The sequence below is a fragment of the Ambystoma mexicanum genome, chromosome 1q, assembly GCF_040938575.1.
Source record: "Ambystoma mexicanum isolate Mex_15411 chromosome 1q, UKY_AmexF1_1, whole genome shotgun sequence".
NCBI lineage: Eukaryota > Metazoa > Chordata > Amphibia > Caudata > Ambystomatidae > Ambystoma > Ambystoma mexicanum.
The window spans coordinates 296,818,304-296,844,979 of record NC_090922.1 but is presented as its reverse complement, the minus strand read 5'-3'; the positions used below and the strand labels follow the sequence as shown (position 1 = coordinate 296,844,979).

The following is a 26,676-nucleotide window of genomic DNA, read 5'->3' as shown; positions in this document are numbered from 1 at the left end:
CGACCGTACTCAGATATTTCTACCTCGGACAACCAGGAGTCTGTACATACTATCCAGGAGGACGTGGGAGACGACAACAGCGGAAACCCTGAAGGGGACGGCGACAGAGGTGACGGCGGACTTGCTGATGGCACGGGGCCCAGAAAGCCTACAGCCCGACCCCTCCGAGGGATGTATCGCTGGACATCGTTTCGACCGTGCACACCCTGATGTCAGGGATTTAGAAACTAATGCTGCTGGCACTGGTGGCCATTGACCAACCTCTGGCAAAAAAGAGGAAGCGGCACCCTACTCCACCACATCAACCTCTACACATAACTTTGTCCATGGATGCGGAGACGGACACTTCGACTACTGACACGAACGTGGACATGGCCAGTGTGGGCGGTTCGCCGCATCCAAGGGCTTCTCCTCCGGACGAGGTTGGGTCGTTCCATGACGTGGTCTCTAGAGCGTTGGAACTCTTCCAGTTGACACCAGAAGAGACCAGGAAGGAGGGTTTCCTATATCAATAACGCGATTGGGAAGAAGTCCTGGCTTTCATGAAAAACCAGGCCACGCCACCGGACAAAAGGGGATTGACTGGAGAAAACGTACTGGGTGCCAGAGTCCGCACCCAGGTGCCTACGTTCTCAGCCTTCCCCAGACTCGGTGGTCTCTGGGGCAGTGAGAGAGAAGTCGTCAAACCCCTTGTCTTCATCCTCTATCCGTCTGGATAGTGAGGGGAAGAAATTGGATGCCATAGGAAGAAAAGTAATCTACTCGGCCGTGTTAACAGTCCGGGAGGCCTATGCCCTTGCAATCCTGGCCAGGTACAACAGGGAGCTGTGGTATAAGTGGGCTCCACTGCTGGATTTCCTGCCCGAGGACAAGCGTGTCGAGACACCTTCCATCCTCCAGGAGGGGGAGGTGGCACGGACAATACCATCATGGTGGCCCTGGACGTCACGGACACGGGGTACCGGCAGATTGGGAACGTTGTCTGCCTCCGTCATCGTGGCTGGCTGAAAGCCCCCAACTTCGGTCAGGAGGTCCAGACCAGGGTACTGGACATGCCCTTCGATGGGGACATCCTCTTTGGGAAGGCCGTCAACGAGTTGTTGCAGGTCATTAAGACTGACACTGAGATGGCCCGTGCCTTGGGCACTCTTCAACACTGCCCGTCCTCTCGTGCGTCCAGCGGAAAGTCTGGCAGATCGTGGGAGGGTCCTCTTCGTACCGTCAACCCTCCCAGTCCACGACCCAGGAGGCCTACAGAGGCCGCTCAAAGGCTTTCGGTGGCGGTGGCTGACGTCCTAGTCGCTCCCAAGGCGGCATGCAGGCCCAGAAGCAAGATTGAACTGGCCGGGACGTCGGGTCCCCACCCATGCACCCCAGTGGGAGGCAAACTGGCAAGTTTCGTCAGCGAGTGGAAGATCATCTCCACAAAACAGTGGGTGCTGGACACTATAGAGTTCTGGCATTAGTGTCCAAGGATACCGCTGGTGGCCCGGCAGGAGAAGCACAACCGTCAGCTCCTACAGGAAGTACGAGCCATGATAAGAAAAGGGGCGATAGAGCTGCTTCCAAAGTGACTCCAGGACTCCGGAGTCTACTCCAGATGCTTCTTAGTAAAGAAGAAGACGGGCGGCTGGAGGCCCATTCTAGACCTGTGGCGTCTCCACAAGTCCCAAAAATTCAGGAGAGTCACGTTGCAGCACCTGCTCAGCCAACTGGAGGAAGGAGACTACTTGATGTCGCTGGATCTGGAGGACGCTTACTTCCACGTCCCCATTCACGAGATGCATCGGAAGTTCCTGCTCTTCATGGTACAGGGAAGGCACTACCAATTCAAGGCCCTCCCCTTCGGAATTAAGTCGGCGTCCAGGGTGTTTACAAAGTGCCTGGTACCAGTGGCGCACATCTGCGTCTGCCGGGGATACACGTGTACCCGTACCTCGACGACTGGCTCATTCGGGCAAGGTCAAGGGAAGTAGCCGTTGAACATACAGAGAGAACCGTCCGGGTGCTGACAAATCTGGGGTTCTCCGTCAATTATCCAAAGTCCTGCTTGATACCATTGCAGAACACGCTGTTCCTGGGGGCCAGACTCAACACGGTATCTTGCCTGGCGGCTCCCTCGGAGGAGAGGATAGCGGCTCTCCTGGGCAGGGTGCAACAGCTGTTAGCACTGAAGAGCGCCTCGGTGCGGACCATCAAGTTGCTGCTTGGCATGATTTTGTGCATCTGCCTGATCGGGCGCTGCAGTTTGCGGATGTGACACCTTCAGGAATTCCTGGATGCTTGCTGGATCCAAGTGTCCGTAAGCTTCGCAGACAAGATTGCTCTCGACAAGGAATTCCGTCGAGCGATACGATAGTGTGACGTGCGCTCCAACATCGCAAGGGGCACAGGTTTTCAGAGCTCCTGTAGCAGGAGACGGTCACCACGGACGCTTCCCTCGAGGGCTGGGGAGCCCACACCGGACTTCTCCACACCAGATGCCTGTGGCTCCCTGAAGAGAGCTATCTCCACATCAATATCCTGGAGCTGCGGGCAGTGTTCTGGGACTGCAAGTCGTTCCTTCGGTCCCTCAAGGGCAAAGTGGTGAGAGTCTTTACAGACAACACCACCACAATGTTCTACATCAGGAAGCAGGGTGGCACCAAATCCTCAGCGCTCTGCAGAGAGGCGCAGGACTTGTGGCACTGGGCCATCACCCATGAGATGTTACTCATCCCCTTTCACCTGTCGGGAGTCAAGAACACCATTGCTGACTCTCTCAGCAGGGAACTGCGCTCCTGTCATGAATGGGAACTTTGACAGGATCAAGTAGACCGCCTATTCCTCAAGTGGGGCAGGCCCCAGATCGATCTGTTTGCAACGAATTCCAAATAGCAGAAATTTGCCAGCAGGGTCCACCAGCCGAGGCACGTGAGGGTCGCCTTTTCCTTCCCGTGGGAAGGACTGTTCCTGTACGTGTTCCCTCTGAGTTGATTGCTCGCCTCAGGAGCAGCAACAAACGGTGCTGACGCAAGATGATCCTTGTCGCCCCGGTGTGGACGAGGCAGATTTGGTACTCGGATCTTCTCAGCCTGTCGACGTCCCCCCGGTTAAGCTGCCAGTGGTTGCGGATCTGAGGGCCTGGCTCCTGCAGCATTTGAGTTTAGAGGATACCAGTTGCTGGCCGACTGCAGGGAGGTCTTTGCCAGAGCGTCGTCGACTTTCAAGTGCTACGGGCACAAGTGGAAACGTTTTGCTACGCGATGCCGGGAGCAGAAGATCAATCCTCTGGGGGTTACAGCCCTGCATATTATTCCGTATGTGTTGTCCTTGGCCAAGGGGTTGGCGCATGCCTCTATCAAGGTGCATCTGGCGGCTATCTTCTGTTAAACCAGGTCTCCAGGACAGTCTTCTCTTTGGCCCCACCATCTCGTCAAGGAGATCCTCAAAGGACTGTTTCGATCGTTCCCGCCCGTGAAAGCGCCTGCCCCGGCTTGGGAACTCAACATGGTACTGACGAGGCTCATGGTGGCCCACTTCGAGCATATGCATTAGGCCCCTCTCAAGTTCCTCTCAGAGAAGACGGCTTTCCTCTTGGCCATCACCTCTGCCAGGACGGTAGGGGAGATCCAGGCCCTGTCCTGCAAACAGTCTTATCTGATTTTTCAAGACACAAGGGTGGTGCTGCGAACGCACCCTTCCTTCATGCCAAAGGTTCCGTTGGAATTCCATCTCAACGAGCCTCTGGTGTTGCCTGTGTTTTTTCAGAATCCTTTATCGCCGGCTGAAAAGGACTTTGCACTCGCTGGATGTGGCTCATGCTCTGAAGTTCTATGTGGAACGCACAAAGAGGTTCCAGAAGGCTTCTCAACTATTTGTGAACGTTTGTCCTGTGAACCATGGGAAGGCCTTGTCCAAGGCTTCCATCTCAGGGTGGCTCTCCGGCTGCATAACACACGGTCATCGGTTGGCAAACCGACTGCTGCCCGGCTGTCTGATAGCCCATTCCACCAGAGGCATCACTGCGAAGACAGCGTTCCTGTATGGTGTGCACCTGGACATATGCAAGGCTGCTACGTGGACTTCCACACACACCTTCACAAGATTCTACTGCGTCGACAGGGATTCCAGAGAGAAGTGCAGGGTCAGCCAAGCGGTGCTACTCAACCTATTCACTTGACGGTGAGCCTGTTCCAGAGGTAAGAGTAATTGCTTCTGTTGAGCCTTGCCACCTCCCGTGGTTGTGTAATGTTGTACTGCTATGTATTCTTTATTCATGAGCATGTGAATCCATGCCAGACCCCATGCTGGAGAAGAAACAAGTTACTTACCTGTAATTATTGTTCTCCAGCAAGAGTCTGGTATGGATTCACATGCAAACCCTCCTGCAGTCCGCTCTGCGGCCCTTCTTAGTCATACTGCCACTTTACATGCTTACAAAATCTGAAAATGGCTGCCAGAGGAGGAGCTTAGGGAGAGGGCAGTCATTGGCTGGGGGCACTATCACCCATGCCTCAGTAAGTGGTTTAGAGGAGAAATACAGTTGTAAGTGAAAGCGAAACTGGTTTTTCTTTTACCAAGGTTTCCCGGCCTGACTACGGGTAATATTCATCAGCATGTCAGTCCATGCCAGACCCATGCTGGAGAACAATAGTTACAGATAAGTAACTTGATCCTTCTCCTGACATATCTCGTGAAATTCAACAAGGTTGTTGCATATTTACAAAGTGCTGCTTAGCAAGTATATGTATTTACTGTTTAATTTTACTTTAATTCTCCCAAAAAGCTGCGCTCCCACCTGAGAGGTTCAAGTAGAATTAGTCTCTACCTTCTTTCTTCTGCTGCTTCACATGTAGTCTGGTTTCTTGATTCTTTTGGGCCTAACTTTAGGGCAGCTTATAGTAACACAGCCCAACTCTGGAATGTTGCTTATAAAAGGCAGTTGGAGTTTATTCTGAACATTCCACTGTGATTGTTCCTACCCTCCTAGCTAATTGACTTTCTTTTCAAGCTCCTACCATCTTGCCGTGAGAGACCTATTCAGTAAGGTTAAGGAAGAAACACCATCCCCAGCTCCCTCTCCTTTTAACATCTGCCTTTGAAAAAAACACCCCCTATTTTGTGTACTGTAATTGGTCCCTTGCAATAACCTCCTCCTACCTTGTGTAGTGTGACTGCCCCTTTATACCCTCAAACCCTGACAGAAGGATACAGTGTTCAAGTTTCAAAAGTGACAGAGTTCAACAGGATCTCTTCTGGGTTTTCAGGTTGGTAAAGTTAGCTTGTTCAAGTCATGGAACCTAGGGGTTTCCATGTGAGGTTGCCTCAAGGACCAGTGTCCACCCTAATGTATCTCTATGGGAGCCCTGGTCGGGTGCGAGATAAAGCGATCTTCAGCCCCGAGGAATGCAGGATCAGCAGGCCAAGCTCCAAGTTTTGCAGGGAGCAGGACAGTACTTTAAGAAGAAGCACTTGGTGCTGCAGGACTGTCGCTGCAAAGAGGCATCAAGGGTTTCTCGGTCTTGGCGACATAAGAATGGATCTTAAGTGGATCTGCCGCATCTCTTGGGCAGACGGTTGACCAGCAACAGATTTTCTCTGTTCTGACATGTTGGTGCCTTTTTCAGGGTTGGGTGAAGGACGGATGTCACGACGGTCGACTCTTCTCCTTTTCTCGGTCCTCGTCTTGTGTGAGGGCACTCTGGGTGCTGGATCGAGTTTCTGCAGGTTAATAAAGATGACCACAAAGTTCCAGGCGGATTCGTTCTTCAGGCGACGATGCATAGCAGAGTGGCAGAGAACCACGGTATTGGTGAATTGCAGGTGATGGAGGTTGCAGCTCTTCCTGGGAGGGCGCAAAGTGCAGTACGTCCTGGGACTGGTTAGGCCCACCAGTCCAAGGGAGGAAGTCATCTTGTTCGGATATTGCCTTTCGCTCAGAAGTGGAGGTCGGGACAGCAGCGGTTACTCAGTGGGCTCTGGCGGTTGCTGAAAGTGGCTGGCGTCTTCTTCCTTCGGGTTTCTTCTTTGGATTCTTCTGTTCCACTGGTCGACTGAGTTTCTGCTCCAGGACAGGACCTCTGAATTTATGCAGGAACACTGGATGAGCCCACCAATCACATCCCATGCAACATTCGAAACTTGGGACTGGCTGTCCAATGGGGACAGCCAGCCGCCTAGTCAGAACTAGTTTCTCTCAGGCACTCTGCAGGACAAAGGACTGTTTCCATTGACCCTTCCCACTTCCTGTCCTGCCAGTCACTGAAAGACCCTTTGCAGGCTTTCCAAGGGAAGCCAGGCAAAGACAAAGGAATTTGAGGAAACACCCCCACCCAGGTAGGTCAAAGAAGACTTAAGAAAGGACAAGCCACCTTATTGAGAACTTAAAAAAGTACATCCACCATTTTGGGGGTGTGTTGATCTCACAACAAAGTACATGTAGGTTAACAAGTATCCTCCTGCCTTGGTAACAGATTGTTAACCAAGGGGAAATAAGGAAACATTACAGTAGATGTTCCTGGAGCTGCCAATAACACTGCACAAAGTGCTGTGTGCTACTTCAATAAAAATGTAGATGCTAGGGGTGGGGGGGGGGAGAAGCATGACTCCAAAACAATATACAAAAAAAAGGGTTCCCAAGAAATGAGTAAAAGAATGAGTGACTGTGGAAAAGGGTTAACACTCGCTCAGGAGAATCCCACAAGAATCCAAAAGACCAGCAAAAAGTGCTGGGGGACTCGCAGGTGAAAAGAATTTCATTCAAGAAGGAACATCTGCTCCAACAGTGATTAAGGAATCTTTTTGCTTACACTTCTTAGTCTGGTCCCACCCAGTTTTACCTCTCGATTTTTAGCTTACCTCTTTCTTGATTCCCCCCATCATTCTGAAGGATGAGCTTGGTATTCTATTCAATGTTTACAAGTATCAACAAATATCCATTGATGGAGAAGGGAAAGTTACTTGCATGCTATCCAAGTTCTTCACATGGATACCTTCATTTAATTCACTACTAACCCACCCACCTCCCCAGGGACATTAGCATGCGAAATCTAGTTATAGGGAATCGGGAAGGTCATTAGATCTACAGATCACACAATAAAGAATTTTCTAACTGCCAATAAGGTGCACAATCGGAATAATTAACTCCTCAGCCTTAGAGGGTAAGGGATCCTTTTTTCTGACGTATATGGCAGAATCTGCTTATCTAGCCCATTACCCTTCTAAGGCTTGTAGCTAATGCGAGTTCAATATAAGGGAATCCTTCTACATATGCTTTTAATAGAGCAACATTGGAAGTTGCAACTGGTCAGGTGGGCCTGATTTCATTGTTACCTAATTTCTCCCAAAAGAAATATTTTATAAAAGAGAGTAGTTCAGCGGTCTGCAACCTTTGGCTCTCCAGATGTTTGGGATACAACTCCCATCAACCCTAGCCAGCATACTCAATGTTGAGTTATCATGGGAGTTAGTTCAAAACATCTGGAGAACCAAAGCTTGCAGACCCCTGGCAGTAGTTAAGGGTAGTTAAAGTAGTTAGTGCCACGGTCTCGCCCCTGGGCAAAGGTTCATTTTTTTACTAATTCAATTAATCGCAAGAAACCTTCCCTTATTGGCTACCTTCCGAGCATCCTGATTGGCGGAGAGGGTTGCCAGTAATGATTCCATGTGTCAATATTATTTACTGGAAGCCTCTGTGTTGAAAATGATTTTGCAAGTAATTTGCAATTGTGTATTTTATGTATGCAAGAGTTCTAAGTTTTTTTGCCCATTTCTCAATCAGGTTATGCAATTATTAACCGGGACACATTATTCCGGATAAAGAAAGAGGAGAAGCCATATATTTCAGATCACTCTGCCTGCAAGAAGAGGGAAAGCTTCCATGATCGTTCCTCAGGTGAGTTAGGTTGCTTATGTTAGTTGACTGTTCTTATATCAGGCAGGGCTCATTCGTATCACTCACCTTTCACCTCCTGGCGTCAACTACTTCCTCACAGCCTACCTCATTGTATTCTAACCCAGTTTAAGTTGCTGTAGTGGAGGGGTGGGAAAGCCCCATCTGTATGAACAAGAGGTCTGGTTCCTTGGGAAATCCACACGCCCAAGAAACAGAAAAGTCCACAAATGTGACAAAACCACTGCTTTATTAACAAGATGTCATAAAACAGGGACAGTAATGGACATTTCAAGATTTCCAATGCTCTCAACTGGTTACAGGCTTGTCAGCAGTTTATAAAGGGTTATGATGTCAGAAATATTCCACAAAACCTAAGGTAGACTGGGGTTGGTTAGTGGGGGTAAACTACATATAGCATCGATGTCCAGTCAAAGTTTCGAATACATAGTTTTGAAACAAAAGGATGGAAAAAAAATATTCGAATGCTTTTTTTAATGTATTTTATTTTTGAGTTTCATATAGGAAAAATTAGTGGTTTTCCCCCCAAAAGACAGGGGTTTGGGGAGGACACCCCCCCCCCAAAATAAACTGTGCATTGGAAAAAATGTTCTCGATCCTTTTGTTTCGAAAGTATTGCATTTCGAAACTAGGTAATCGAAACTTTGACTATAAACCCATAGCATCCATATCGCGGTAGTGTTTTCCGAATGGTTACACATTATCTGGTAGCTCCACCTGCGACCACCTTCTAAATGTTGCAAATAGCGGCATGTCCGGTTAGTGCAATATAACCGGCCGATTGCAACAAAGTGTGAACAGGCGCGGGAGGCGAGGTAGGGATTGGTCAATGAGGGTCTTTTCAGCCTTGATATCTTGGAAGGTTACCAGCCCATGAGCAACAATTCAAGGTGATGAGAACAGCGCCAAATGTGCTTTCTGTACCAATAAGGTTACCATCTCCGATCCTCAAGGCCTTGAATCGGGACATTTAGCTTTCCTAAAGCTACTTTGTATCATTTTGTCCTAAGATGGATGGGAACGACTGTGTCTGTCTGGCTCAAATAAATAGGCTTTGTCCCTCAGTCTCATATCATGTATGTCGAGACCACAGGCTTGATTTTCCTGCTCAACATTTATAAGGTTTTTTGCCTTTATACATGCACGTGTAGACTTGTTCAAGCTACCTTTCGGTCATGTTCATTCTGATGTGGTGTGTGTCTGTCCTTCAAGCAACATTTGTTTCTTTATTAATCTAAGACTGTTTCTTACGTTCGCCGTTGTCTGTACCTTCGGGTGCTGATGTGAAACTCTATCTCCTTTGATAACCTTAAAATATGTAAACTGGCTGCATGATCAGTCTGGTCTATGTTTTTCTCCCAAATCACTGAATCCATTTCAATGTGGTCATATCTTCCATTTTGATTTTTATGGCTACTTATGTTAACTGCGTTCTGCATTGTCCAAGCCTCATGTTTATTCTTGTGCGTTTTGCGTTCCAGCAAAGCAAAAGAGTATATGTCCTCTATCCTAGTGGTTCAAAGCATGTTCTTCGTGTCTATGTGCAGTGTGACCTATTGTCCGTGTACCTTTGTGATAGATGAGTATATGCTTTGTGTCTACTGCATCTACGTCTTTGTCCTAGCCATGATGTAATTGGCTCACTGCATGGTCACAATCGGTCCAATTGCTCCAACTTCTGCAAGTTTATCTACTTTACGACGTCATCGGGGCAGGGTTTGTATGGTTGTCTGAGTGAATAGCATTTCTCGTATCTGCAGTTCACTGGTGATGAGGCGGAGGAGGAGGCCAGGAACGATGTACACCTTTCATTCCTGCAACGTGGGGATGAGGGAGAGACGGGCGCAACGAGGACCACACTTATCTGCCTATCTTCATTCACAGCTCCACTTAGCTGCTACTCTGACTCCATACAGTACCTACAACTCGCCACACAAAGTCAATCTTTAATCCTAAATACCACAATGTCCAAGCAGTAAATTCCGTTTGTTGAGGCCCATTGAACTGTGCAGTGGCTCCATTTTTGGGCAATATTTCAGTGCTGTTAAGTTTACAACAATGTCAGCTGTGCGCCATATAAACATAAAACGTTTGCCATTGACAAATGGGTCAATCATATCATCCGCAACACTTTGCGTTTCTCTTCTTTAGATTCTGTAATGGGAAGACATTGTTTTTGTAGCCTAACTTGGCATTATGAAGATGGGGCTATACAATTGTAATAATAATAATAATAATAATAATAATTAGGCTTTTATATAGCGCTACAAACCCTCAGGTATCTGAGCGCTGCTTATTATTACCCACGGTGTGTGGTGCTCATTTATCGACCTCGGAAGGATGAAACGCTGAGTTTGGCGCTGCCGGGATTCGAGCCTGCGTTAACAGGCTCTGCACGGGTGTCAAAGCGGGCGCTCTACTCGCTGTGCCACTTGACCGGTACATGGGTGACTATCAGCTGTAGAGAAATATTCCACCTCTGGGTTCAGTCACATATGATATATGATGTGGCACAACCCAGAGGTGGAATATTTCTGCTTGGTTTATAGTCACCCATGTTCAATTTTATGTTATACTAGCAAAAGTACCTGTTCTCTGAATGGGTTCTGAAGACAGACATAACACTCATCAATTGTTGAGAATGAATAATCCTGCATCCTAGGCCTTGAATCGTGGTTTTAGAGGTCCCCCTTGGACGGAGCAGGACGTTTAAGCGCCGTTACGCTCACCTGGACCCCACAGGGGTGTCGATCGGACCCGGACAGCTGCGGTCTCCTTCAACGTGATGCATAGTGCAGAGATGACTGTCTGGACTGGCCCGCCTAGTCTTGTCTGCTGGACCCGAAGAAGTATTTTCCTGCAAGTGGCGACAGGGATTAACCACCTGTGGGTTTTAGTGATGGCCTCCCAACTGTTCTCGCTCTCCCCCACTAATCACCTTCGATATCCCCTTAGTAACCTCACCTTATGTTCGTAAAAGATGAGCTCTCCATCCTGCGTGTTTTGCAGGGGCGCGTAGATACCAGTTACTTCACTGGTTTGAAGGTGTTGGGAGAGTTCCGTTAAGTATTGACTCTGAAGTCCCTGGCGGGATTGGTAAATATCAAGTTCAAAGAGTTCAATGTGCCCGATGTTCACTCTTGTCCCCTTCCTTCCTTAAATTGCAACTGAGTTTGTGAGAAGAAGGTCTCGTAGCTGCTACTGGCGTTCAGGTAAGAGTCTGTGTTACCCAATACTGTCCGGTAACTATTGCATACGTTAACGTGTTGTTTTTCTCCCTCTTTACAGATGCGGCATATGAAAATGTGGAGAGTTATGGAATAATACCGCCAGTGGTAAGTCTATGGTGGTAAGAGGTTGTATTTGTTGATTCCCTTGGCTCACCTTGTTTTTTCTTGTGTCCCCTAGGTGCCGGATTACGGCGAAGAAATGATGGAGACAGTGCCAGATCGAAAGATGCTGTGAGAACTGGTGAGTATGGCGCCGTGCTGGAGCTGGCGAAGCGACGCGTGCAGGACTGATGTACTTTCCAGGTGCGGAGATGAAATGGTTCCGGAATTAGGTGAGGAATTTGAAATAAGTTCGTTTTCTAACCTTGTCCTTTTCTTCTTCTTTATTCTAGGAGCTCCGGATTCGAGGCGGGCGTGGCAGAAGACTGGATGCAGGCTGCAGGCACGCGGGCGTGGCAGAAGACTGGACCCTGGCTGCAGGCACAGTGAGCGTCACGCTGCTGGATGCAGAATAACGCAAAGCATGTGCTGCTGTTCGGGTGTGGTTTAAATAGCCTCCAAAGTAGTTCCAGGTAAGAAGTTCCCTAGAGCCACCCCAGAGTAAAAAATAGTCCCTGTAACAAAATAGTCCCATCCAGGCCTCATGTAGGCTTGGACTCTTTTGCAGCACGGTCTGCATCAGGTAAGTAAAGTCTATGAGCCTGGCGCCTATGGCGCCAGGACTAATTTCTATGATGAGCCTGGCACCTAAGGCGCCAGGACTGAAACCAGACAGCCCCTAGCCGGGGCTGCTGAGGTTTAAACAAATGTCTGGATGCCTGCTCCCGGAGCTGAGGGCCTTGGTCCTGATGCCCGGGGGTAGGCATCATGACAGGCACCACCATTGGGGCGCCAGACCTTTTGGCTCTGCTGTTTTGCTGCAGATCCCAATTCGGCACACCGTGTTGGTCATGGCCAACAGGGCGCCAGGGACCTTTAGGTTCAAGGATGTTTCGGCTCCACCGCCTCAGAACACGTGGAAACAAACATGAATCGGCATGATTCATGTGTTTGTGTTTACATTAATTCAGTTTTCTTTGCTATAAGGGTCAATCACAACTAAGTTAAAAGGCATAAACATGACCTCATATGCATGAAATAGACAAAATATTTTTTTTAACGCCTGCTTCAGGTTGGGCTTCAACAACCGTACGGTTTCAGCCATATAAACTGAGAGCGTATAGAGAAAATAAGGCAAAAGGGAAGCTGGTCTCAATTTCACTTCTGACTTTTGTGTTAATGAATTAAACAAAATTATATTTTAACTGTGCTAAGATCTGAAAACAATCGGATTAAATCTACCTGCTGAACAGATAATACAGTTTGCATCGTAAACTGATATTTAAGTAAATGCTAGTCAGTCAACTTTGGTAACCCTTTTCCCATGAATGTCTGGCCGTGCTGGGTCATTAAATATCGCAAACACTTGGATAGCAAAGTAATTATCTCAATAGGGAAGTTATACAATTATCATGTTGTAGGATTTTGTAAAGTGGTATTGACAGACCCAACTATTAACATTGGCCTGTTCTACACAAGTTGGTAGAGTGACAGAGCAGTCAGGCCTATCTTAGAAGGGGTAATGTGAGCTGTAGAGCAGCACAATTAAATCAGTAAATACAAGGCACCAAGTAAAAACTTACACACTTAAAGTTGTATTACATTATTTATTTATATATACACAAGGCAAATTAAGCATTCTTCAAAAAGCAGCAACTAATAATAACATTCATTGGAAGATGAAATGCATTTAAACAAGAACCAATAATGCAGGTGAGTAAATTTTCTATGCTAAAAGTGTTCCAGCACACAGAGTGATATCAATTAAAGGAGAGTTCCGGGACTTTTTTTTTATTGTCCCTACGGTTCGGCCATGTGTTTTTAAGCATAACTCGGTAGATTGTAGAAAACTTTCCTATGGACCTTACCCGACTTTTCGTCCATTAACGCACTCGAAATCAGCCGCCATTTTGTGATAATCCTATCACTTGCCGCATCGCCCTGGCTCACCTGCTTTTGCGGCACTAAATCAAATCCCCCGCCCCTGAAACAGATTTATCAAAACATTCATATTCCCCGCCTCTATCCGTGACGTGACTGTGCTGCGTAGGCAAACGCGCCCAGGCGTCTTCTACGCGACTCCACACAGAACCCGGAAATCAACACAGATCAGCTCACACAACACAGCGCGCCACAATTCGCAATATGAAACTGTACTTTTAAATCAAACCGCAAGATTGTAAATTTGGTAAAGTACATTTATTTGACATCAAATGTTTAGAGAATATTCAGCGATTTTCTTTTTTATTTGCTCACGTTCCAAAAAGTTCGTTTTGAGGCACGCGATGTTCCTTTGCTGTACACAGGGTCTTAGATCATCTCACAATACAGCGCCACAATTCGGAATATGAAACTGTGGTTTAAAAGCAAACTGCAAGATTGTACATTTGGCAAAGTACATTTATTGGACATCAAATGTTTAGAGAATATTCAGCGATTTTCATTTTTATTTGCTCTCGATCCAAAATTGTTCGTCTTGAGGCAAGCGATGTTCGTGTGCAGTAAACAGGGTGTTGGTTTACGATAAAATAAGCTCTTCGGCCGCACTGATAATCGCATGGCTGTTCCAACAACGAGGCACTAGGCCACCACAACGGTCTGTATGTTGCATCTAGCCGTTAGTACCGCGTAAGGGCATACTTGTACTTGGCGATCGTCCCATAAAATGGTCAGGGTGGTAACGTTGTTCACGCGGAGAAGCAACTGGCGGTTAAAAAAGCCGTCCGCCGGTGTCTGGTACTCGTGACACATGCAGTAATGCATGATGTACCTGTTTGAAAAACATAAACAATGAAATTAGTCTCACCATCAGATCTTTATTAAAATTATTCATTTTATATATTCGGTCGGGAAATTATTTCATAGCTAGGACAGTGCAACTGGGTTTTATACGTCAAGGGGGGGCTGTAGGATACTGAGACAGTCCCTCAGTGCAGGGGTTGACAGGGAGTGCAGGTGGGGAGTGGAAGGGCCCAGGACCGAGATCGCAGACAGTGGACCAGTTGTAGCAGGGGAGAGGGAGAGAGAAAGCAGAAGCAAAGGTTTTGAGGTGCTTCCGTAAAAGTAGACGGTTCTCCCCAAGATAGAGCGCGGTACAAAACAATATGCCACATAGAACGAACAAGTACAACTTAACCCGTCTTTAAAGCTACTGTATAGTAATTAAATTGCGGTATAAACTCATCTAAAGAGTTACTTACATTATATTTGCATTTTCCATTGTGTCTGTGCGTAGGGCAGCCCCGAAATACCACTCCTTCTATGCCGACGTTATTTCTTCTAATGAACGAACATGAAATGGCTTTCGTTTCTGAAATTATATTCATTATCGTTTCTTACGTGGTCCCGGCCTGTCAAGGTCAAAATACAATAGAACCTTATACTGAGTCGTGGGCCATTCTGGCACCCGAGAAAAAATCAAAGCAGCTGACCTTCACTTTGAACGAGCACACATTCCTAGTTAGCTACATTCAGTGTAAGGCATTCTCACAGGACTTGAAATTTACACTCCATCTTTGCATTTTGTCTGCGTGCTTTGCAGCCCCACAGAACCATAAATACGGAGACATTCTATATTTTTTGAAAAATGATTTATATTACTGTTTGGTTTAATTTAATGCGCAAATGAACAAGGTTGGATAGATACACATATTCAATGGGCATGCGACATGAGGAGACTCGAGAGAACAGACAATCAAATTACAATCATTTAAACCGTGATGTGTATTTCTCAATGAGTTCTTCTTTAGGTGGACATGGAACAGAGGCAATGTTGGGTGGCAATGCAGTTGTCCCCTGCACAGGTTCGTTCACAACTCCATTTATGTGCCTATCTAGGACGTCAACAATAAGTTTCTCAATAAACTCATATTGCATATCCTCAAACACTGGTTTGATCACCCATTGTTTACTTCTTTTAGTGAAGGCCTTATTGTAGCGAAGCGTCCCTAAAGTTCCGGTCGTCCTACTTTGTTGACGGCCAACATTATGGTTATGTGCCAAGACCGCTAAAAGAGTCCGATTTATCATGCCCTCCATGCCAAAATGCAATCGTTTTGGCCTGTACTTGAGGCACATATTGTGGAACACCTCCAAATCTCCTGTGTGGCAGAATTCCGTGAGTCCCCTCAAAGCTTTTGTTATAGTTTTATCAAATACAATCTTTTCAATGGCTTTGTGAGTGGGTGATGAAGGAATCAACCACTTCTTCTTCCGTGCCTCCTCTGTGGACAAATGGCCATGTTCACAATTGTGGAAATGTTGGTTCGTGTTCCATCGGTGAACGTTTGTACAGTGTGGCATTACTGACCGCCATTTTTCCAGTAGAATTTCCAACGACCCTCCACATGTTTTTGAGCTCCACCAAAGATGGTTGCTGATTGACTTGGACCACTGTGAAATACCTTGCAATTCTTTTTTTTTACCTGCAGCCGACAATTTTTTATTGATTGATTTTGCAAGATGCCAAACGTCAAATTGGTGATTTATATTTTTGTACTGTTCTCTCATTGTCTTGGCAATTGAAACGTGTCTGTCCGTGGCTATCAGGTCGATCACCATTCCCCGCGATTGTAGTTCTTGCAATGATGCTACAAAGCCAACTTTCTCCATGGCCACTGAGGATGTACTTTGTGACACCTGCACGACCACCGAACTCACAATTTTCTTACTTTCCATGTCCTGAAAGTGGTAGGTGCAGTACTTGGCTGAAAATCCTGGGCTGTCGCACTGTCCATCACCGGCTAGCCTGAACCGTTTGCCCGCGAATGTACTATCAATAGACATTTTTTCCATTCTCCAAGCTTCGCTAATGGCTGGAAATAGATAATCGGTTTGGTATTTGTAGAACTGAGTTTTCGCAATGAAATGGATTCCCACAAACTGAAAGAAAGACTCTAATTTTTTAAAACTTGAACCACTAAAAAGTGCAGCCGCTGCACAAAGTAGATTGCCTGCTGGCAGTTGTCCCAGCATAGGTTGTGCAGACCATGTGAAAGGATGATATTTTGTACAGGTGGCATGTATTTTAAGGTTAGTGCCTCGAATTGCACGAGTCACATTAATCAATGGCTCCCCACATACTTCCCCACCTACCAAATGCCCACATTTAATCCGAATAATAATATCAATCAAACAACTATCGAATACAATGAATTTGGCCTCTTTCCTTATACTGTCACTCTGCATCCCAGCTGGTTCGGCCTGTAACGTTGAGGACATGTCACTCACATGAAAGGTAGAATCTCTGATATCGTCTTCCGCTATGTTCAGTGATATTGATGGTGTTTCATTGTCGTCTACTTCATTCTCTTCCATTGCAACATCTGTTCCTTCTCCGGCGATGGGTGAATAAAACAATTTCTTCAACTTTCTCGCGGTCTTAGTTTTTGCGGGTGTGGATTCTGTGAATTGATCTCCGACTGCATCCGAACTACCAGGAGGACATTCACTATCAATGGCTGGTGGTGGTATAGCTCCGTTGTCAATCACTTCATATTCTTCCCATTGGCACGATGCTTCTCCAGTCTCAAGTCCCTGCCAAAAGGTTTGACAAGCAACATCTCTCGTTAGCTTCACTGTCTGTGTAGATCTAGTTCGTACACCCACTCGCAACTAGAGGACAGATTGGAAAAGGGGTGTTCAGTTTAAACACAACTTACAGTATTGAACTATTAACAGTGAAAAACAACATAATATAGTGACCAGGACACTAACCTTCTTTTGCTTTCTTTTCTTTGAAACTTTCTTGCCTCGAACTTCAACATCAGGACGCTGTTGCTCCGACTCGTGTGTGCATGTCTCCACTTCCTCTTGCGCTGCAACGACTATGTTTTCCTGATAAGCACATCCATCACGCACTGACGCTCCATGGACTCCCTGAAACATAGAACTTTCATTAGTATGTATAATAATATCGAAAACACAAAATGTACTTGGGGACCAATACCCACGTACATCTCAATAGCAAAACACGAATGAACGCTTTGTGTAGAACATTCAAACGACAATTATTCACGCATTGTTGATCTAGTTAGATGGAACTGTCAAGATCCATACCTCGTGCTCCTCATAGACTTCCATTGATGATATTATTGAAGATGATGCTTCAGTGACTCCCTGAAACACAGTAATTGCATTAGTATGGTTTTCTATTTTGATAAAAAGAACAGAAAGTTTGTGTTTAAATAAATAATGGATATCTAAATATGATTCGATTTGCTCGATCGTTGGAAGTGTCACCACCCAGAAATCTGCATCAACTACTAGGGGTGATGTTCTTGTAGAAGAAGCTCCGTCATCTCCCTGAAACATAGTACTTGCGTTAATAAAGAAGGAAGTATAGCGGATGTAATCACGTCATATGATTTCGCTTCATCGAAATGTCAGTATCCATACCTCGAAATGCATAAGAACATCAAGGGACGATGTAACTGCGGTGCACACTTCTGCAAGCTGTTGCGCCGACCCGTAACTGCACGCTCCCCCTTCTTCTTGGACTAATGCTCCATCGACTCCCTGAAACATAGGACTTTCATTAGTAATGAACACAATATTGAAAAAAGAAGACACATAGGAGGGCGACGACAGAAGGACATATCAATGGCTAAAAACGAAAGCAACATTGTGTGTAACAATCACGCTACAAGAATGCAAGATCTGATGATCTCCATCGATGGAACTGTCCTGAAACGTACCTCGAGCATCTGAGTGACATCAACGGTAGTCGTCAATACGTTGGACTCCTCAGCATCTCCCTGAAAGACAGTACTTGAATTATTTTGGATAACAATAATTATAACTGAAAACAAAGACTAGAGGACGAGTACAAGGGTGTACCATTAGGTAAAATAATTACACGATAATTACATGCCTAAAACAAGTCAGTGGCAGAATAGCCAAGTAAGATTACCCGATAGGCGCTTGAAGTGGCTGATGACTGCAATAACGACACGGATGGAGAATCTTCCGCCTTCATATTGAGTGGATACATAAATGGGGAAATTATTGTTAGCTAATGCTACACACTACCGCAAGGCCGAGAGATAAATACGTAAACTTGACTCACCAGTGGAGGGATGTGGATGAATAGAGTGGGAATAGCTGTTGAGAGCAATTTTCGCCTCGCTCGCGGTGTGTTCTTCTTTATTAGCAATGATGTGGAGTACATGTCAGAGGTAAAGTGCCTGCTGCAGATGCGGTATCGATCACCCCTCTTGTCCGCAAAGACTTCTAGGACTCTACTTTCAAGCTCAGAGGGTGGATATCCGCAATATCGGACCCATTCTCTTATCTGATCTATTGTCTTAGGGAAAACATGCATTATAGTACCTTCAGATTTATTATGGGTCTTCGAAGGGCAACCGCCAATGGAACAGGCAGGCATTGTGGAAAGTTCTGAAAAGTAAAGATCAACAATTCTCTATGAATACCAATGTGTTAAAAAATTAAATGACACATAAAAGGTTCAATGCAAGGTATGTTTTGGTTCTTGGAACTATACACGTTATTCACATGCGGATAAGTATTTGAATAACTTTAAAAAAAATAGAAAAATAATTTGACTAAACTCAGAACATGTGACTAGTTCCTTGCATGTACTGTCTTGAACGAAAAGAAATTGGACGCAAAATGAGTATGGTACATGGCCTTACCTTGACGAGCAAACAGTTAGATGCAGGGATCAGAGTAGTTTCTTGTCGTTCACAGGTTGCAAACTGACGAGTTTCCTCGAAGTAGTCACGGAAGTTCACAGAGACGAAGAGCAGATAACCAGCACCTTCACGGGTTGACTAGCAAAGTGCAAAGAAGTTCTCATTAGAAATATGAAGTGGGTTATAAAGAATTCGAAACAGGGGTGTGTTTGTGAATGAATGACGTGTATATGTCGTGGCATTATGCGGTTTGCAGGGGGCCGTCCAGCGTGAGGGGGGATGCTTGGCAGGAGACACAGGGTCTGGCGGTAGACATGGGAACAACAACCCATGCTCTATAGACCACTTTGAAGTGTACATGGTCTTTGGCACCTCTTGGCCTTTATCGCTCCCTGACAGCTCCACTTGGCAGCACAAGTACCCCGGTGCGAACTGCCTTTGATAGGGCGGGGGATGGATTGGGGCGCTGGTCGTGCAGACAAGACACAAGAAGACTCGTGAATGGAGACACACTTATGTGGATTGCAGGGGGCCGTCCAGCGTGAGGGGGGATGCTTGGCAGGAGACACGGGGTCTGGCGGTAGACATGGGAACAACAACCCATGCTCTATAGACCACTTTGAAGTGTACATGGTCTTTGGCACCTCTTGGCCTTTATCGCTCCCTGACAGCTCCACTTGGCAGCACAAGTACCCCGGTGCGAACTGCCTTTGATAGGGCGGGGGGGGGGGGTGTGGATTAGGGCGCTGGTCGTGCAGACAAGACTCGTTTGCCGCAGGGCCTCACCAAGGAGAGGCCATCTAACTACATGTAAGAGGCAGGCTGAAGGATCTAGTACATGGAAGGCAGGGGGGTGAGTTTATAAATACCTCAGCCTCCCAGGAGAATATATGGGTGCAGTTCACCCTGGAGACCCTGGATGCCTAGGCAGTTAGTCAGCAGCAGGCTGGCCTGTGGTGGCAAGGCGGCACGGGCCAGAGGGGGTCATCTCTGTACCCGGTGCCCAAAAGGATGATTTATTATGATCAACCATATTGATTATTTACCTATAACCATGTTTTGTATCAATAAAATCCAACGGCCTTCCTTTTATTGCCAACGCTTGAACAAAGTGGTGTGGTAAGTATTTTTGGGGGAGGAGGCAAGGCCGGGAGGCTTGATGCCAACCCGCAAAATAACATATGTATGTCTGCTGCATATGGGTTCAACGGTTATGTGGATTGAAGGTGGGCGGCCAGCGTGAGGGAGGATGCTGGCCGGAGACATGTGGTGTGACAAGACAAGGCACAGGAAGACTATTCAATGGAGACACACTAGATTCATTTAAAAAATCAAAACAACCATTGTTAAAATATATGTTGGGTTTTATTTTAGATCTTAATTTCAATTGAACATAAATAATAAACATTACACATTGTAAAGTTGCGGTTGCAGCACATCCAGGGAAAATCCGCGGTATTGTCCACTGTCGCTGGGGAAATGTTGTCTAATGGCAAGTACCGCACAGGCAGGTATTACTCTCCGAACGCGGTGTCCGAGCCTCCCGTGAAGCCACCAAGTGAAGCAACGATAGGCCACCAGCCTGTACCACCTGTGAAAATGAAAGATGCAAACTGTATTAAAATGACAACTTTATTATCACTGTCGATTCAGGTAAAAAATGTCATTCTGCTTTGAAAAAAATTCTATCTAGAAAATGCACAACATGGAACCAATTTACATGCATTCGAATGATGAGACGACCATGAAATAGTAGTGGCATCACTGACATCACAACCAGAGTATACTTACTCGTTACTCGGATTACGCGGACGAACAGTGCCGCAAAGTTCGTGCATAAGCACCATCATCATCCTCAACACGGTCCGTGAGAGGCAGGCTTCCCTGAACTCTGGCAGCTCGGTGATGCATTGCGGACTTGGCTCGCCTTCCGAAATGTAGGCCAAGCACCCGGAATTTTCACGGCAGCAGCAGTTCTCCTCCTCAGTTGGCATTAGCTCGCACCGATTGCACGTGCACCAGGTGGAGACGCCGTCCATGCGACATGGTCCAGGCTCTTCATCCGTTGACTGGTCCTCCCAACTGCCGTCCGAATCCCCATCGTTTTCGCGTGCTTGCCTTTCCAGTAGTTCTTCCTCGGTGTACTCGGGCTCGTACATATACGGCATTATTGTAGCCATTGTGTGGTAAAGAAAGTAAAATAATTTATAGCGGTGGTACTGGTATCTGTTCACACGGGCTACAATCAACGAAGGTAGCTGACCAGAGCACAGAAACGAGTCACAGAATACTCAAAGTAACACACAGAGAGTAATGGAATCGAAAATCTGCTGCTGTGTGTTGTGAAACGGTGTGTTTATACTTATTGAGGAAAGAGGCGTCCTGCCATTTCCATGGCGACAGTTCATTAGCTGAGGCGCAGCGATTGTTGACACGAAACGTGCTTTGGCGTTGGGAAATGGGCGGTACGCGTCTGCTGATGTCAGGCTCAGGGGCGGGGGATTTGATTTAGTGCCGCAAAAGCAGGTGAGCCAGGGCGATGGGGGGAAATGATAGGATTATCAGAAAATGGCGGCTGATTTCGAGTGCGTTAATGGACGAAAAGTCGGGTAAGGTCCATAGGAAAGTTTTCTACGATCTACCGAGTTATGCTTAAAAACACATGGCCGAACCGTAGGGACAATAAAAAAAAAGTCCCGGAACTCTCCTTTAAGATAAGTAATAGCACTTATTTCTGTTCACCATTACAAAATTGGGTTGAGGAGGGAAATGGTAAGAGTTAAAGTAGGACACACTTTCAACTGATTCAACTGGTTCAATAGTTAGTTTCTCCAGAAGGATGTATGCAGTCTTTTAATAATAGTGTCAACAATTAAAACCTGTAAGAGAACACGCTCTGCCAAAAGCCAATAGGGTTCAGAAGAGGAGCCAAAGCCAATGTGACTGTTCCAGTTCTGATGCAGCTCTCCTTGGAAAAAGGTTATCAACCAGTCAGGAGTTTGTTGAACAATCACATGAGCTCAAGAGGAGCCCACCTGATGGAGCATAAGCTGGAATGCCAGCAGAGGTGAATTGAGGTCAACTCTAGAGGGGTTACAATAGTACTTCCCAAGTCAGGGAGCACTGCAAATGAGAGAAGGTAGTTTTACCCCAAGCCCCACAGTACCTTAGAATTGAAGAGGTTGTTCCAGCAGGATGCCTTCCTGATGCACTGATGCAGACCCTTGTTCCTGGTCCTTGGTCGTGGTGATGAAAGGGCGAACGTCTGGGGGGCTTCTGCAGCAGCACTCGAGAGAGGGACTCGTCAGCAATGGATACCACATGATTCAGTGGCTCCTTGTGGTTTTGGTGCTTTTTTCTCAGCGCCAAAGGAGAAATGAATAGCTACGGATGGAGTTTCCTCAGTCCCTCGGTCTTGGACTCTTGTGAGGAGACTCTGGATGGAGAATTCCTGCTTCTGGAGGTCCTTGAAGGTGCCCACAAAGTTTTAGCCGGATTCTCTCTCTGCAAGACGATGCACTCAATCATGGTCAGGGGCCCCCCAGCATTGGGATTCTCCGGCCTAGGAAAGTCACAGCAAGTCGGGGGATGATCCAAAATGAAGCAGGTCTCGAGACTATGTAGAGAAACAGAGGGTGGGTGAGGCGCGCACTCTAGATTCCAGTTTTGAATACCTGCTGCATTTCAATTTGCTGTTCTCCTTCAAGCGCTTTCATGTCTCTAACAATCTTCAGGGAGGCTGTCTTTTCAGGTGTTACAAATGAGTTCTCAATTGGTCTCAAGGAATTCTGGTAGCTGTAGTCTGCTTTTGGTAACCAGGAACCAGCTGTAGTCTGCTTTTGGTAACCAGGAACCAACTCACCTCCAAAAGCGCAATTCTTTCCTGGTGGGGGCAGTGGGGAAAACCAATGATGTGGCTCTCCTGGGTAGGGCATGGTGACCCTGGTGCCGCTGTCTCTAACCGCTGCCTCTATAGCCCGGGACTTCTGAACCAAGATGTAGGGAAACAAAGGGTGGGTGAGGCGTGCACTCTAGTTCCCAGTGCTGAATACCTGCTGCATTTCAATTTGCTGTTCTCCTCCAAGTGCTTTCATGTCTCTAACAATCTTCAGGGAGGCTGTGTTTTCAGGTGTTACAAATGAGTTCTCAATTGGTCGCAAGGAATTCTGGTAGCTGTAGTCTGTTTTGGGTAACCAGGAACCAACTCATCTCCAAAAGCAAAACAAATTCCTGGTGGGGGAGGGTGCCTCACCCACCCTCCGTTTCTCTACATATTGGTTCAGAGGTCTCTAGGCTAATTTGTCCCACCAGTCCGAGGGAGGAAGTCGGCCTGCACAGATCTTCTGTGTCAACGAAAACGGGGTCAGCACATCTGCAAAGCTTCACTGGTGCTTCTGTGGTCCTGGGAGGTGCTGCTGGTGTCTCTGCTTGTCCTCTTCATCAGATATGATGTTCCAGTGGTCGACTCTGCCTGTAGACCCAAATGTTTTGCCTTTTAGCCAACATCCCATTCATTCACAGCTCTACAGCTGTCAGTCGCACATAGGGGCGTTGGGGGGGTCATCCTCTAGGACAGCCACCTGCCCAGTTGGAACTGGTTTCGGCCAGGCATGCATACAAACATAGGCCAGTGAAGTTGTGGGATCTTCCCTCATTTCCTGCCTTCGCAGACGCACTATACATGGACGGGCTTCAGGGCGGAACCCCGCCAAGGGCAAAACACACAAAGGACTCAAACCTAGTTTAAACAGAGTAAAAGCCCAGACGGAACTAACAAACAAGAAATGGTAAAAAGAGACGGCAGTGACCATTTTGGGAACATTGTCACCCATATGTGCTGTACTGTAGCTGAGAAATCAGCCTGTTAGTACCCTGCACAAAAGGTAGTAAAAGGTAACCACTGGCACGAGCCATTCAAGTTAGTTAGTTTAACAAAAGGTTACATGAGAAGCGGGACAGGAAGTTACTATGTAACACCCCACCACTCCATGTTAGGCAAGATTTGATGCAGTAACCCTGTGGGAGACTACACCATTCTTGTCCTCTTGGTATTCGGTAACCCACTTATTGGTATAGGTCTATACTACACAATTTGATAGAGTTACAGAGCAGCCCGACTTATCTCAAGAGGTGTAAATGTGAGCTGTAGAGCTGTAGCATCGAAATTCACAAATACAAGTATCCAAATAACACTTATACTCACACTCAAGGTTTTCTAGTAAAATAATTATTTAACGGTCAGTTTTAAATGGGCATTCTTTAAAAAGGGCAATGTGCAACAATAAAAATACACTTCAAAATACTTTATCAGAATCAAGGCAAGGAGATGCTCTAGAGTTGCTGCATAAACACTTCCTACACCCTGGGGTGACTTCGCTAACTAGAACTGCATTGGCATTTATATATCACTTTTGTACTTTGTAGAATTGTGATGTTTTAAAAGAGGAAAGGTTAAGGAAGGTAAAAAGGTTAACAGGTTCTCATAGCATGTGAGCCCTTTTAGATTCCCCCAATGAACTCTAGATAAATCCTTTCCCAGCAATATTAGTTAAAAACCAATGTATCACCAATGAGAGACAATTCGAATCAAAGTCATTGGATTTGAGGAGTATGCAGGGAGCTGGAACAGCCAAAGTCAATTTGGAACAAAGTCTATGGAGCTAAGGCACTTCTTAGCACAAAGGTTTTGCACAAAGTTAGAGCGTTGTTGTAGAAAATCACTGTTGGACCACAAGCTGTTCTACTTGTGAAAAGTTAGAGCTGAGATCAACATTAGAAAGCAGCTACTGCAAATCTCAACTGAGACAAGCAAGCTACAGAAGAAGAGGTAAGTACCCCTGAGTCAGACCACTACCTTAGGTTAGAAGAAGATGATCCAGATGGCTTCTTTCCTGGTTGCAGTGTTGAGGATCCTGTGTTCCTGGGCCTCAGTTGTGGGGACAAGAGGAAGGACATCTGGAGGACTCCTGCACAGCATTTAAGAGGTCGGCGGCAGCTACGGGCTATTTCCAAGTCAGCTGACTTTCGGTTTCAGCTACTGGCAAATAGCAGCACCACGGATCTTGGATACTTGATGGGCTTTCTTCGCTCCCTGATTTCTCTAGAAATTTCACCTGACCTCCTTGGGGAATTTAGGTGAGGTCAAGCTATGGTCCCAAAGTTCTCTATGAACTACCTGTAGTACCCAATGAGACCTTTTAAGACCCTTACTTGGGCCTGAGTAGTAGGGGTGGTCCAGTCTTCTACAGCATGTACTTTGCTAAGCATTGGCCTTATTTCACCTCCTTGTACCTCATGTCCAAGGTAGACCACTTTACTCTGATCAATTTGACATTTGCTGGCCTTTATGGTCAGATGGGCCTGTTGAAGAGCCTGCCAAACGTATTCTTGGTAGTGAAGATGCTCTTCCCATGTGGGGCTGAACACTGCAATGTCATCCAAGCATGCCATCCTGAAGTCCTCCATCCCATTCAAAACTTGATTCACCATCCTATGAAATGTAGAAGGTGCATTTTCGGCGTCCAAAAGGCATAACCTTAAACTGGTAAAGGCCTCCTGGGGTAGAAAATGCAGTTTTCACCTTGGCATGGTCTGTCAGAGCTATTTGCCAATAGCCTGAGGTCAGGTCAAATGTACTGAGGCACTTGGCTGAACCAAGTTTGTCCACCAGCTCGTCTGTCCTGGGTAAAGCATGGGCATCAATTGTGGTGACTGCATTAAGAGCTCTATAGTCCACACAGAACCACAATTCCTTGGTTCCCACTTTTGGCACTAGTACAACTGGACTAGCCCAAGGACTTGTAGATGGCTCTATTACCCCAAGATCAAGCATCTTCTTGACCTCCTCCTTTATGTGGGATCTTACATGATCTGACATCCTGTAACCCCTGCTTTTGACAGGGAGACTGTTACCAGTGAGAATATCTTGCTGGCCCAATTGGGGGCAAGCATTGTGTCAATGAAAACAGGGAGGCAAACTGATTTAACAGAGCTTTGCACTCCTCCTGTTGTTGCAGAGTCAGATCTGAAGAGTGTTTTAGTCCTTCAGTTGTCTCATCTAAGGGTTGTCCCCTGAGGAGATCAGGGAGAGGCTCACTCTCCTCCTCCTCCTCTTGATCAGAGGCTAGAAGCAAAGCTCCTAGTTCTGGTCTGGAAACGTAAGCCTTCAGACGGTTAGTGTGGTAGACCTTTGGGGCCCCATTGGGATTGTCCAAGTCCAATAAATAATTGACCTCTCCAACTTAACCCACAACCATGAAATCCATTTGTCATATAAGGCCCTCTGCCTTGTAGGTACCAAAACCAAAACTAGCTGGTCTGGAATAAACTCTGTATTGTTGGCCTTCTGGTCATGCTAATGCTTGACCAGAACTTGACCTGCTTATAGGTTATCAGAAACTTCTGTCATCACAAGTGCCATCTTCCTGAGGCCTAGCACATAGTCGGTGACTCACTGGCTTGAGGGAAGGAGCACTCTCCAACCCTTCCTTGGTCAGGGCTAAAGAACCTCTAACCGGATGACTATAGAGCAGTTCAAAGGGGCTAAACCCAACCCCTGCTTGAGGCACTTCTCTATAAGCAAAGAGAAGGCATGACAGAAGGTCCTACTTCTCCAGTATGGGGTCTGGCATGGATTCACATGCTCATGAATATTCCCCGTCAGGCTGGGAATCCTCGGTAAAGAAAAAATCAGTTTCAGTTTCGTTTCTGAACTGTCTTTCTCCTAATAACCAATCACTGGTCTCTGGGTCATACTGCCCCCAGCCAATGACTGCCCTCTACCTAAGCCCCTCCTCTGGCA

The 26,676-nt window shown here is 46.5% G+C and overlaps 1 protein-coding gene across 3 annotated transcripts in view; it reads left to right on the top strand.

The window, feature by feature from the left end:
- The window catches only part of LOC138527486 (zinc finger protein 25-like), a 778,719-nt gene that overhangs the window by 332,149 nt on the left and 419,894 nt on the right, over positions 1 to 26,676 (top strand). For all 3 annotated transcript variants that reach the window (XM_069638740.1, XM_069638722.1, XM_069638730.1), the window contains one exon: positions 7,763 to 7,876. In XM_069638740.1, the coding sequence (XP_069494841.1) occupies positions 7,763 to 7,876 (114 nt within the window). The remainder of the gene's footprint in view (positions 1 to 7,762; positions 7,877 to 26,676) is intronic.